At 42.5% G+C, this 14,062-nt stretch overlaps 1 protein-coding gene across 1 annotated transcript in view; it reads right to left on the bottom strand.

Moving 5' to 3' along the window:
* PRKACB (protein kinase cAMP-activated catalytic subunit beta) overlaps positions 1 to 9,033 on the bottom strand; it is a 65,794-nt gene extending 56,761 nt beyond the window's left edge. The window contains exon 1 of the mRNA XM_058808812.1: positions 8,861 to 9,033. Coding sequence (XP_058664795.1) covers positions 8,861 to 8,906 — 46 coding nt within the window. The 5' untranslated portion in view covers positions 8,907 to 9,033. The remainder of the gene's footprint in view (positions 1 to 8,860) is intronic.
* Positions 9,034 to 14,062: the final 5,029 nt, after the last annotated feature.

Consider the following 14,062-nt stretch of genomic DNA (forward strand, 5'->3'; position numbering starts at 1 on the left):
GTTCACTACACAAATACCACTGCAATGTAGATTTTTCAGCCAGTGGAGAGAATGCAGTTTGAACACACGATGCACTGTTGCACTGTCCTGCTTTAGAATGCTTAACCCACAGTTCCCAAAGCAGAGGGCCAGGGCTGGGAGCTGCAGGGTGTGCTCCTCACTGCACGAGTCTTCACAAGGAACAAACATACAACTGAGGTATTGAATTTTTCAAAGCTGCCCAATATAAAAAAGTCCTCAACAAGTTCATGAAAACATATCTTCTTTCATCATAGCTGTTAGAGGGAAATACCATGATCTTTCAAATGGCCTTGGCATGATTTTAGCTATGCTCTTTCTCTCTCTCACCACCTACCCTATTTCTCAATGAGAAACCCTGATCAAAACCTCCATCCTCCACAATAATCTATGGAGCAGTTAATAAAATGCTTAAATATAGATAATTTGCATTAAAAACTTTATCTAATGATAGACTTTGGTGCAGTCAAATCACAATTTTGCCCTGTGCAAAGTAAGGCTAGATTATCATATGCTTAACAATCAATCAACATACACCATAAAACTGTAACTGCTGCTTGCTACAAGACAAAGAACTTCAAACTGCCTAATGTTATAGTAATCAAAACTAACCTTAATCACTATAACAATGCAACTACTGAAGTAGCAGAGTACGTACACCCTTAATTATGTCATTTTGTGAGAGGGAAAAGCAAACTGTTTCTGGGCACAGGCAAAGTAACAGTCTTTTCTATCTTTCAAGTTTCCACCTTCTTGCCAAAAAAGCACTTTCCTTTGTTTTAATTTCTTGAGCCACATGGCAGCTGTGGATGTCTGTGGGTTTACAGACAAGTGCTAGCAGCAAGTGCAGTATGTAAATGAGCACATACTTCCTGGAAGCAGCTTAACCTGAGTGAAACAAAAGAAACAAAAAGTTCTGATGTCCTCTGTTTAAATATTACAGTATTTTAGCAAAAGAACACAAGTTAACAAGAGGCAGAGGAACAACAAACTAACAATAACACTTACAAAGCACTAAGCAGTTGATATATTCACTCACCTAGCAACATTTTAAAGGATTCACAGGTAAGATATCTTGCTGCTTCACAGTTAGTCTATAACAGAAATACTGTCTTCTCTAAAGAAAAAAGGTCAGTGCAAGTACAACAGCACCTCTCCAAGCCCTTCCTAAGGGGAAGATTTGGCTCAAAATGCTCATCAGGCTTTCTCTAGTAAAGATCAGCTATGCCATAGAAAAGACTTTTGCTTTCTCAGAATATGGACATCCATTTAGCTCTTATATGCAGAGTGCATTTATATGCCTCCTTGATTTACTGAGAAGTATTTCTAAAACCACAATTATTGCTCAAAACTACAGACAGATGACATACCAGTGTAGAGAAACTGGTTGTTTATTCAGAAGTCACAAAAACTGTGGCTTTAAAAACCCAGACAAAACAAACACTAAGGTGTTTCCACACCTTTACTGCATAACATAATGCTAAGAAGTTAGCCTAACCCTTGCTACACGTCTAACAAGGAATACATACCAGAAGTCATTCTACCAGAAGCCAGCAAACACCTCTTCCTTCTGGGCAGGAAAAACCAGAAGGTAATTTAATGGAAGAAATAAAAACTTTGTTATGTTTCTTCCTCTGAACAGCAAATTGGAAAAAAAAACCAAAACAAACCAACCAAACAAAACAAACACATAGATACAAAATGAAAATCTTAAAAATAAAGACTCCTTCTAAAATATTGTCTTAAAGATCCATATGACAACTGTAGAGATAAAAGCAAGCAATGTTTTGCTCTATTTTTCTCTACCTCCATATAGCTCTAGATGTCCAACTGATAGGTGCTAACATCTCTCATCAAAAAACTTGAAGTCTTGAATTTCTTATAAATATAAACAAATGCAGATGATAAAGTGGTAGTTTGGAGTAATATTTTTTTCAAGAAGTTGGCAGAATGAGATTTTAAAGAGTTTAATGCTAAAAAATATAGACTCCTTTTTCTTGCCACCTAAGCATTTCATCATCAATGGTGCTTTCAATGCTTCCTTTGAATCTGTCTTTTGCCATCTGACACCTCAGTGAATTGATTTGGAGTGCAAAAATAATTATGGACAACCCAAAGAGATAAAACCTGCATTGTTTTCTGCCTATGTAAAATACCTTAACAATGGTCTGGAGAAACACTTGAGTCCTGACTTGTGAAGGGTCTAGGAATAAAACCTGATTTTTCAACAGTGCAAGTCACCAGATGGGCTCAGCTGTTTTGTGAAACCTTACTCTGAGCGGATGTGATTCTGCTGAGATGTGGAAGGAAGAGCAGGGGAGATGCCAAAGAGAGGCTCAAATGAGCCCTGAAGAGACTCCTGTTCAGTGCTGCTCAAAAGGCAGGAGCTCCCTTTAGCTCTCTGCAGAGCAGACCCTCTATACTGCTGCATCCCAATTCTCCTGCCACACAAACCAAGTCTCACCTTCACTTCCCGTCAGCATTTACCTCATTTTCCAAAAGAGTTTCAAAGAAGGTATGTTTGTACAAACAAAATGGGGTTCTAGCTCATGACTAGCCCTCCTGAACACCAGGATAACAAAAAGAAATAAAATGTGTCTAAATCCTTTCCAACCATTGAAGGGGAAGTTTAAAAAGAAAATAAATCGGAAACAAAGTGATTTTATCTTCCAGTTTTGCAACTCTAAGACAACATACTCCTCCCTTCAATTACCTCCTCAGAGCTCCGCTGCTACTTTGTTCTCTTTGCCATTTCCCAGGAAGCACTTCTACCTCACAGCAGAGAAACTGCTTATGGTAGGAAAATACTCACAGTACAGCCTGAAACCACAGCTCTCCTCTTGGCAGCAGCAGCAGGTCAGGCAGCTCCCATTCAGTGCCTGCTATCCACTCTCTTCTCTGTGCCACATCCCACCTGCACTGGTACAACTGCTGTGGCTGCAGCGAACTGCATCGGGAAGCCAAATACAGGTAACTCAAGTCCCTTCTGCTTTCCCTTTTCTGTAGCGTTATTTTTAAGCTAGATCAAGCTCAAATTCAGTTCACCTTGTTGTCTCATAAATAGTTACTCCAGCACACTTGAGGGCACAGAGGCAGAAAAGCAAGTAGCAGGGGACAGAAAAGCAGATCTGCAAATGAAGGAAATGCTTATGAAATAGCACCTTGCACCTGAAACAAAGACAAAGCTTGAGAGCAGCACTGCAGGGTAGACTTTTTACCAAGTTCTAGCCCTAAATTCTACAAGTCTATAAGGAAAATCCCCACTCATTCAAGGTTCCTAACACTGAAAACTTTGCAAGTTTAAATGCTAGAAGCACTGATTAAATAAAACAAAACAAACCAGTTTAGATCCAGTTCTAGATCAGATCTGATCTGGAACTCACCTGCTGTATAGCAGAAACAATATTCTTTATTAAACCAACTGCTGTAGTTTAGGAAAAAAAAGCGTCTGGACAAACAAGTCCTTTATGATGTCTAGAAAGGATGCAGGCAAACCACAAAATCTGACAGCTGTCCAAAAGCCTTTCCAAAGGAGCTTTGTCCAAAGGAGGGATGTGTCAGCTCCAGGAGAACTTTCACTGTCTGGAGAGGACTCCCTGCCAGCCTGGTGTGGAACAGAGCAGTGCCCTCCACTCGCACCATATCCTGCACTGCTGCACCCTTACATTCTGCTCTCTGTACCAACGAGAGGCTTCATTTCTGCAGCACAGCACAGCCCTAATTAGGCTAAGGAACAAAGTGACTTGAAAGAATATGAGCACTCCCAGCATTATTCAAGATATTACTTTTGATTATGTCACTTCTACAAATGTGGATGGGCAGATGAACAAACAAACCCAGCAAAGAGGGAATGCCAAGTAATTTAAAATACTCTGTCTCTAAAGTAGTCTGAGCCTGTAATAAAGGCCTAACCACAACAGCTAAATACAAATAAATTTATCACTTGGAAGCCCTTCTGACCTTTTGTTATGCCACCACGTGGCTATCTTTAATGAGTGATAACCTCTCTCTTTGCTAATCCAAGTTGTGAATAAGCATTTTGGTTTTAATTAAAGCAGAATTTTCAGATGGCACCTCTCTTCACACGATGCATACTGGTAGTCTAACATTGGTGATTACAGCAGAGGGATTTTCAGGTATTTCTTCAGCAAGTAATTACAACCATTTCTTATTTTCTTATTGCCAAAACCTACCTGATTAATAGATGATACAACCCCAACATAGTGGGAAAGAAGCATTGCATACAGTGTTCAAAGATGTTATTCATGCTGACCATTCCAGCATCACTCCAATACACATTTTTAATTACTCTTTATACAATACATACTTTAGCTGATGTTCTGATCCAAGAACAAGGCTCCAAAAGATACCCATTTCAAAACTGGAGTGTTAAACATAATGAGCAAAAGAGAAAAAGACAATCTCTGATCAGAAACACTCAAGCAAGAGCCTCTGGAAAAGTGACAGGGAATCAGCTGCCTTGGGATAGCAATGGATACAGAGCTTTTCACCTTTACTTCACCAATTTTAATTTAACCAATGCCAGCAGTGATAAATAAAGCCTTGCCTCATCTAGTCTTAACAAGAAATACAATTGTGGTCTCTTTTGGTCTTCAGCAAGAAAATACAACAGAATGACCCAGCAGTGAATATACATGAAAAATATGAAAAAAAAACCCACCCTCAGTTTTTAAGAAATGTACCCAGAGGAGGTTAAAATCTACTGGGAAAAGAAAAAGTAGAAGGCTGCATCTTCCTGTCAAGTACACTTCAAAGGAGCACTACTTAAACTTTTTACAAATTATAAGAGTTCAAAAGCAAAGAATTGAGTATAATGGGATCTCTCATACTGAAGATACTGTAGGGAACACTTTGAGGAAAAATGGGAGTGAATGAACACAAAACTCACATGCAGAATACACATCACACATGCTGTACTTGGCTATTTAAAGACCACAGAAGTCAAAGTTAGTAAAATCATGCTGGATTAATAGAACCAGAGGTCTGGCTACCAGGTAAGAAGATACATGTACAGAATTATGCTTTAAAAATCATGTATAGTTTCCCTTTAAAATACATTTTGAGAGCAATTCGCTACCACATACTGCCACAGAAAAAGCAGCAAAGACCACCTGAATCCCAGCAAATAAAATGCAGAAGCCAAGCCATGTCATCAAGATCTATTGGAAGAAGAGAAAATTTACAAATCTTCCAGTCCCTAAGTGTGTATTTTAATCACCTGGTGTCTCAGCCAGTCTGGTGGTTACACAGAAACAGACAACATCACACCTAAGTACTCTCGAATCTGTGTGTGTGAGGGGGAAGGGGAATAGGCAATGGGGAAACAAAATAATCCAACAAAAACCACAAACAAAACTACAAGTGGGATTACTAATAATTTATAGCCAAACCTCTTGCTATCATGTATGAAATTCTGTTGCATATCTAATAGGGCAAATAATTCAGAGCTGTACATCATAATTACTTTAAAAAAATCTGTATTATTGTGTTCTCTGACGTAAAACACACAAAACTTTCTAAGTATATAGTTTTGCAGAAGTGACATACATTCTAGTTTAGAAAGCAGTTCTAGTAAAGTTAAAACCTTCCTGTTTTGTTGAAAATTAACAATGATTTTGAAAGCAACAGATTCACTTGCTGAACTAAAAAGTTATGTGACCTTTTTTAAACCTCAGATGTGTTTTAGTTCTGTTTCATGCTACTTCCACAAATTATTCCAAGATAATGAATAATAATAAAGCTAATATTTTCCCACATTAACTGCAACAAGTTAAGGATTTGGCCTTTTCTAAAAAATGAAATTTACTACATATTGATATTTTAAACTTCTAGGTTGTAAAAGTTCTCAACTACTGTAAATGAAGCAGCTGAAAAAACCAACAAATAATGAAGAGAATAATGAAATGAATATTAGGACGAGGAATCAGAGTAAATTTTATGGTAACTCATAATTGTCTCTCTCCAGATTTCAAATGAAAGACACTTATATTACTATTCTAAAAGGCTCTCAGAATTTGTAGGTTGCTGTGGAAAACCATGAAAACATCTAAAACAAAGCTAAAAATGGAGCTAGAACCCTGATGCTTCTCTTTACCAAAGGACAACTTTTAGTTTTGGTCCTCCAAGTCAAAACCCAACACATCTTAGGAGAATGTGGAACAGCAGCCATAGAAATAATCCCCTAACAGACTCCATCTAAGCTTTCCTTTCCAGCTTCTGTGCACACAATGTATCTTGTCCTCTCTGCTACACAAGCCCCATTCACTCTTGTGGTGACCAAGCTTAAGAAACCACCACCACTCAGATTTCATTCACCTGCAACTTCAGCCCAGAAATACTCCAAAACCTTTCCTCTCATCTGCTGCTTGTGTTCACATACTCATGGTTTTACTCCACTTCATAGCCTAAGTGAAGTAACAAGTACTAAAGACATTTGACTATAAATGGAAAGCTACAATAAATGAGAAGGATGCAAGGGCCATAGCAGGGTGAACAGCATTTACCGCGCTGGCCACAGACACTGCAAGAGGTCTCAAATTACACTTCATGAACTAGTAAGTGTAGTTATCAGGGGAAGCTGCGTTACCCTTCATTGTTCTTCCAGGGACCTCAGCATGCCCTTGATCCATTCAATTCCATAAGCTCTATGCATGAATCAAGGCATAACATCACCTTTAGAAATCTAAGCTGGATATTCTTCTGTTGACCCTTCAAACAACTTCATTTTCAGTGTCCTGTCGTCTGGAACACATGCTATTGATGACACTTAATGTGCAAAACTAGAAAACTGGTTCAACAACGCAAATAAAGAATATTAAAGAAATATTCAGAAATATTAAAGCTCCATCGTATATTTCTTTAGTTTTTGGTTGCCATGTATCATATGAATAGATGACAATCAACATTCACTGATAGTAAACCAAATGCTGTTTCTAATAATTAATTAGTTGTATAATAGTCATATCTTATCAATCTTCCATGGTAAGTGAAACCTGGTCTTTCCCAGCAGTATGTCAATGATGACCAATTTTTTCTCCTAGTTACAGGAGTTGTATCATTACAGAATTTTGCTGCTAAATATACTGAGTAATTAAACATATGAGCTTGATGGCTCTAGCAGCATTTCATTTTTAAACACTAACAAAGGGAGAGAGAGGTTCTGAAGGAAACTCCTGCAACCTGAAAAATTATGATATATATATTTTGTAATATGAGAATTCATTAAAATGAAAGTAAACACTGTGTGTTGTAGCGTTTATTTAATTGCACAAACTAATAGCACTACAGTTACCATTAAGTACAAAATGAGGTGTTTTGTCACCTGAAGTACTTCAAACAATCCACCCTCTCCATACTTATCTTTATAGTTAGGCCAAAATACTTCCCATCAAAATTAATGCACTCAAGTAAAAATATAAAACCACTAAACAATAACGGTCAAATACTCGTAACAGATTTGGATTGTGAAGTCTACAATAATAGTGAGCTAAGACAGAAGAACTGCAAGGTGAACCCAACAATCAGAACTGGGTAGGTCAGCCAGAGCCCCTGCTCCACAGCTGGAAGCGCCCACTGCAGATCCCTGGGAAGCCAGAGGAATGCTGTGTGGGCAGGACCTGGCCCATGCAAATCGGGTTACCTGCTCCTACCCCAGACCTCAAGAGTAAATACACAAAAAATACACACACTAAGAAAACCCTAAAAAACAACAACAAAAAAATCCCAAAATAACAAAAAAAAACCCACCACAACTAAAAAAGAAAACCAAAACCAAACCAACAACCCCCCCAACTTCGACGTTTAAAGTTATTTCCATTTCAATGCCCTAGGATTTTCCAGTAACAAAGGGTATTGTTGTCACAACACTGAGCTTGCACAACTACCTGCTCGCTACATCTTGTCTTTACTCTTATCCATCACAAACATACCCAAAGTTTTTCAGTAGAAACGAAGTAAGTCAACATGCAAAAAAATAAAGTCTAGGGTTTTCTTCCCAACAAATGAATCGGCTTTATATTGTTGAAAGTTGTGCTGAAATACTCAGAGGAAAAAAAAAACCAACAAAATAACAAAAACGAAGCAAACAAACGAACAGAAACACCAGCAGAAAGCTCCCTGCCATGACGAGTTCAGATCAATGCTTTTGTCTTCCATTTTACTCAGGGCTCAGGAGAGCAACGCGGTACCGAGGGCTCTCCCAGCGCGCTCCCGAGCGATGTAAACACGCCGCGGGGCTGGGGCTGCGCCGCGGGGCGCGGGCACGGCCGCGGGGTCACCGGGGCTTCACGATCCGGGCGAGCACGGGAGTTTCTGACCTACATTCCCCTCAGCGGGATAAAAACCCTCCCGCCGCAGACGGAGCGCGGCTCGCGGGAGGGAGGCCTCCCCCGCCGGCAGGGTGTGTTCGGGGGTGGGGAAAGCGAGCGGGCCGTGGCGAGGATGAAGGCTGGCGGAGGCGCCGACACCTGCCCGCCGACACCGCGGCCCCGCCGCCGGCTCCTCCTCCACCGGGGACGGACACCTGCTGCGGGACAGCCGCACGCGCGGCCCGGCGGCGGCCTCGGCCCGGCGGCCGCGGGCGGGCTTGTCCCGCTGCTTTCCCGAGAGCCCGCTGAGCCCCGCGGCGGGGCCGGGGTCGGGCGAACTCCCCGCGGCGCCGCGCAGGCCGCGGCCGGGCCTGTAGGGGCGGAGGGCTCGGCCCGAGGCCGCGGGGCCTGCGGCGGCGGCGACGCGGGGCGGGCGCGCCAGGCCCGGCCCCGAGCCCTCCTCCGGGAGCGGAGCCGGGCGGAGGCGGCGGCGGCGGCGCGTCCCCCTCACTCACCGCTCTCGATCTCGTTGCCCTTCTTGGCGGTGGCTGCGTTCCCCATGGCCGGGCCGGGGCGGGGGGCGGGAAGGATGCCGGGCGGGGGCCGGGCCGGGCTCGGCTGGCGGGGCGGCGCGGCCCGCGGGCGCGGCGGCGGCAGCGGCGGCGGAGCTGCCCTGGCCCCGCTCTGGGTCTCTGTGTCTCCGGCCGCCGCGGAGGAGGAGGCGAGCGCTCTGCCCCCTCCCCCGCCCCGCACTCGGCGGAAATGACGGCCGGGGCGGCGCCTCCTCCCGCTGCGCCGCCCGCGGGGGCGCAGCCGACCACGGCCGGGCCGCTGCCGCCGCCTCGGGCGGGGGCTGGCCCGGGGCAGGAACTGGGGGAGCCCCGGGCGGCGCCCCCCGCCCGGCAGCGGCTCAGGGGGGCGGGCGCGGCGGGTGCCCGCGGCCGTCACCCGCGGGGTCTCGGCACCCTCCGCACCCCCGGGCTGGCGGGCGGCGGCCCCCGAGCGCCCCCGCTGCCGCAGGGCAGGCCCGGCCCGGCCCGCCCGCGGGGCCGCGGCCGAAGCGGGGGCGAGGCCGCTCAGCCCAAGGTGACCCCGGGAGGCCGCGCGGGCCGCGGCCCTGCGGCTGCGCCCGCCCCGCGCCCCTGAGCATCCCCCAGGACACCCGGCCGGGCCTGCACCCCGGCGGCCGACGGGAGGAAACTCGCACTTGCCGCCTGTTCAGTGACTGTTTTTACACGGCTCACCAGACTATAGGAAAAAAAAAGAAAAACCGCAGAAAGTAAGCGGGCTGCCAGGAAAGGTTTTTTTTTTTTTCCTCCCCCCCTTTTGCTGCCACCCATCATAAATAGCTACAGCTACACATTTTCAAGCGGTATTGTGACTTTCAAGTTGATGATAGCTCTCTTTATATATTTATCATGTGAAACACTTCGAGTGTTTTAGCTCTGGAAGGAAATGCTTATCAAAAAAAGCTCTATTTTACATGCTTTAAAGTGGAGAGAGTGGAGAGCAGAAGTGCTAATCTTACGGATCACAAACTGCATATATTCTGCCAGGACAATGTATGTGATACCCAGCCTCTCCTGGCAGCATTCTTTCCCCAAGGCTGCAGGAATTGTTCTGGCTACCATCCTTCTCTGGGGTTATCAAAATCCTCTCCCAGCACTGTGGGCTACCTGCTGGTAAAGCACATGCTGTCATAGCCTAATACTGAATTACCTTACTACAAGACAGGATTTTGTACACACACACTAATGCACATTAAAGTAGACACTTCTAGGAAATTCCCAGTTTCCTAGGCCTGTGCAGTGGATACTGTGTATGGGAGCACTGGGCAGATCTACCCAGTGCATGGTCTGCCTTGACAGATGTACAAGCTGCCTGGGTTATATGGCTGCAAAGTTTTGGGAGCACTTACCTGAATTATCTTGATGTTTTGTAAGTTGAGGTTTGATCAATGAACTTTTTGGTTTAAGAGACTTTCTCCTGATTTTCTTCACCTTTTCCATTGCATTATCCTGATGTGTATTATACTGCTTACTTCAGGGGAGTACCTGTGTTTCTATGATTAAAGAAGCTGCCTCTGAGGAAGCCAGGTCTCTATTGCTTTGAAGATAGAAACAAGACTCAAACATCATGAGGAAATAACCTGCAAACCATTAGGGGTAGTGAAGCAGCTACTATTGAAGAGGGCTGTCTCATTTTGCCAAATATACTTTATGCAGTTAAAAAGAGGTTCAGCAAGTTATCAGTAATTCACTTTGCTGAGGAATGGCATGTAGATTGCAATGGCTGGATCTGTAACAGAAGGAGAACTTAAGCACGGGAAAAGGAGAGGGTACTTTTGTCATCGGTCCTCTTGATCACTCATACAATGACAAAAAATAGAACTCAGGTGCTGTAGTATTTAAACAAATATCTGAAAATTATATCTCAGGTAAAGATCTTATCCCAGTTTTAAATGTTTTCTTTGCTCCAGCCACCATAATTTTCATTTTGGCCAGATTGAGTCTGAGTCAGCTGATTTTCATCCAGGTGCTGACAGGCATTTTGATATCCTTGAGAAGACAGCAGTGGCATCGCTAACAAATGAGATTTGCTGCAGCATCTTTAGCATATTCCTGGCATTACAGCTCATCCCTTCGCTAGCAAATTGTGCTGCAAAGGCTGCATATGTGGGAGTCCACCAAGGTCCAGTAGACATTACTGCCCTTTGGGTCTTGGTGGACAAGGATCAGCTGGTCATTGCATGTACTCCAGCAAAATCCTACATATACACGTCCAGACCACATATCTGCATATATTTATATGTGTGTGTGTGTACACCAGTGCAATGACACTGGTTCTCAAATAACCATATGCTCTTAATGCACATGCAGCACTGAGGGATTTGCATAAATGTTTTTACCCAAATGCTCTCTTTAACAGAAACGTAACAAATATAATTCAACAGCGCTGTGAAATATTAAATTAACCATATCCATGGTTCTAGCATTACATGTGTAGGCAAAGATACCAAAAATAAGAGTTAGGGATGAATGTTTGTATTCATGTTTACACTACTCACACATCTTATGCTGTATTAACAAGTTAATAACCATTGATTAATTGCAAAACATACCGATGATTATAGATATTATGTGTATACAATCAGCATTCAGACTCTTGTTCCAGTCCTAATCTTTAGTTTCCCTAATTTTCTTATATAAAATCCTTTTATGCTGAAATACCTCATATCACTACTTATTCACAAGTAGTTTACCTTTTTTCTATCAACACAATTGGTTAAAAAATAAAGTAATGCAAATATGAAAAATGTTCTGTTTGTGTATGTTAATATATTTCACTAAAGGTCCAATCTGAAAATTCAAATTTCATTTGTTTTGCTGATCTATATGAGATTTTAAAAAATATACTCTAAGAAAGTCAACTCAGTTTTAGCAGTATGAATTTGATGATGTTGTTTCAGTGACTCTCAGCAGGTTTTCATCCATTTTTTAACATGTTTCTTGGGAACTATCAGCTAGGAATATCCTAGCAAGACCAATCCTTCACTCTGATAAAGCCTAAAGCTCTGTATCAGATGTATGGCTCCCTCATGAAACTCACATATTTTTCCCTACACAGACTTAGAACTAAAAATGAGAGGGTCATTTCAGGTAAAAAGGATAAATTTCTTCTAGATTAAAGACTCTCAGGTGTTTTTAGTAGAAATCATCTGATCACCTGGTAATTACTTCTGGAGCCACATATCCTTTCACTTCATAACCATTCTGATTTCTAGATGAGATAGTGGCATTTCTGTAGCAACTACAGCAGTTGTTTTCAATACACATTTGAAACAAGTCACTAAATTTAAATCATTACACCTCTTCATTTTTTTCTCTCAAATTTGAGGTGTGCCTGCATTGCAAGGGGTTGGCATAGACAGATTGATGGTTCAGCCCATCCACACTGATCATCCTTAGCCTGAGGGTGTAGGCTCTGCTTGAGCTGTGACCATGAACCTGACTTAGTTGGGGTTCTCATTCTGTGGCCAGCCTGCCTCACAATTGCAGCAGTGCCTGTAAACTTCGGGCTTTGAATACCAAATTAGACTGCTCTTCCCAAAATCCCACACTCCTGCATCTTTGAATACGTCTGGCAGCCTCCTTCTCTCTCCTAAACAGAATGATATATTTGGCATTTAACTCCTTGTTTTCCTTTTGGGTTGTTCCAGGCTACTGGCACATTTCCTGCTCTCAGCTAACCCCTGTTCTGCCAGTGTGGGATGCTTTTCTAGCAGGTTGCTAACGTGCCAAGAAGCATATGTATTTCTTTGTGAATATGGAAGATATTTTCCAAATTTTACAGCTTCTGACCCAGAAACAGGAATATTCATCACTGCAGCATAATTTCAGACCTGCCAAGAATATATCAATTATGTCATGTAGATGTGCTAAGGGAAAGGATGAAAGCAGGAGTACAGCAATTTCCCCTGCTCCCTGTACTAGCTATACAGACAGCAATAAACTACATCCTTCTGCAGGGAAGGCTTAATCCACTGATGCCAAATTCATTCCAGTTGAAGACCCACCCACTCAGAGAGAAGTGAAAGGACTTACATCATATTTCTACAATATCTGAGATGGCAAGGCCCTGAATCCACTATGAAACTAAAGCAACTTGGCCAAGAACTTGCTCTGCCAGTTTCAGATGTCCTGAAAAACGTTCTTTGATGCTTTTCAACTGTGAATCCAAAAGGAATCTGGAGCCTCAGGAAGGTGTTTGTCACACCATGGATGTTACAATTTTGAGGGACATTTATTTTGGAAGGAGTCTTAACTAAGGGCAACTTCGGCTTCCTTCAGTGTGACTAGGTAGACTTAAAGCAAAAAACTCCAAAGGAAGTTTACACCAGCAGCTAATACTTCACCACTGCCACCCTTTCTTTCTTGGCATTAGATGTTTCTCAAATATTTCCCAAGATAGCCACTGGTCAAAAACCTCCCATGTAAACAGAAGAAAAGAGTTTGTATATTCCCTTACTGATTTTTAACTATGTTTCATCACAAGCCTCTCAAGAGCCATAAAGCTGCAAGGTGAGGGGTTTTGTTTGATGTTTTAGACCTAATTTAACAAAAAAAGGTTCTATGCTTTTGCTGTCAGTATTACCCCCCAGGAAGAGAGTATTTGATCAAATTTTCTATGGATATTGGCTACATAATAATTCACCACAGGAAGTGAGAGGTGCTGTGTTGAGGTCAATGTCCTGCAGAACAGACATGTTTTTTTGAGAGATAAGCTACAGACTGCCTTAATGGGCAAGTCCAGCTGCTCAGTTCTTGGCCTTTATCTCTTATGATCATTTGGCAGTGGGTGTAGTCTCTTGCTATCAGCAAAGCAGCACTTTTTTTCAGTTGCTTATAATTGTTCTGCAGATTATTCCATATAAATTGATTATGTACATATAGAGTAGGGGAAGGTAAACAAAAAAAAAAAAAAACCAACACATTTTTTCTTGTATTTTTAGTAGTTTAGCAACATATTTTTACTGCTGCACATGAACTATAGCAGGAATGAAACCAAAGTCAGAGTTGATGGTATACTTGTCTGATATTTGATTCTAGTTTACTCCCACAGATTTGAATAGAAATACTACTTGTGTAGTCAAAGTTATTAAAAAATGCAAAGCTGTTTAAAAAACTATATAGTAACCCACTTTCAGGATAACATCC

This window comes from Ammospiza caudacuta, chromosome 7, assembly GCF_027887145.1.
Source record: "Ammospiza caudacuta isolate bAmmCau1 chromosome 7, bAmmCau1.pri, whole genome shotgun sequence".
NCBI classification, from domain to species: domain Eukaryota; kingdom Metazoa; phylum Chordata; class Aves; order Passeriformes; family Passerellidae; genus Ammospiza; species Ammospiza caudacuta.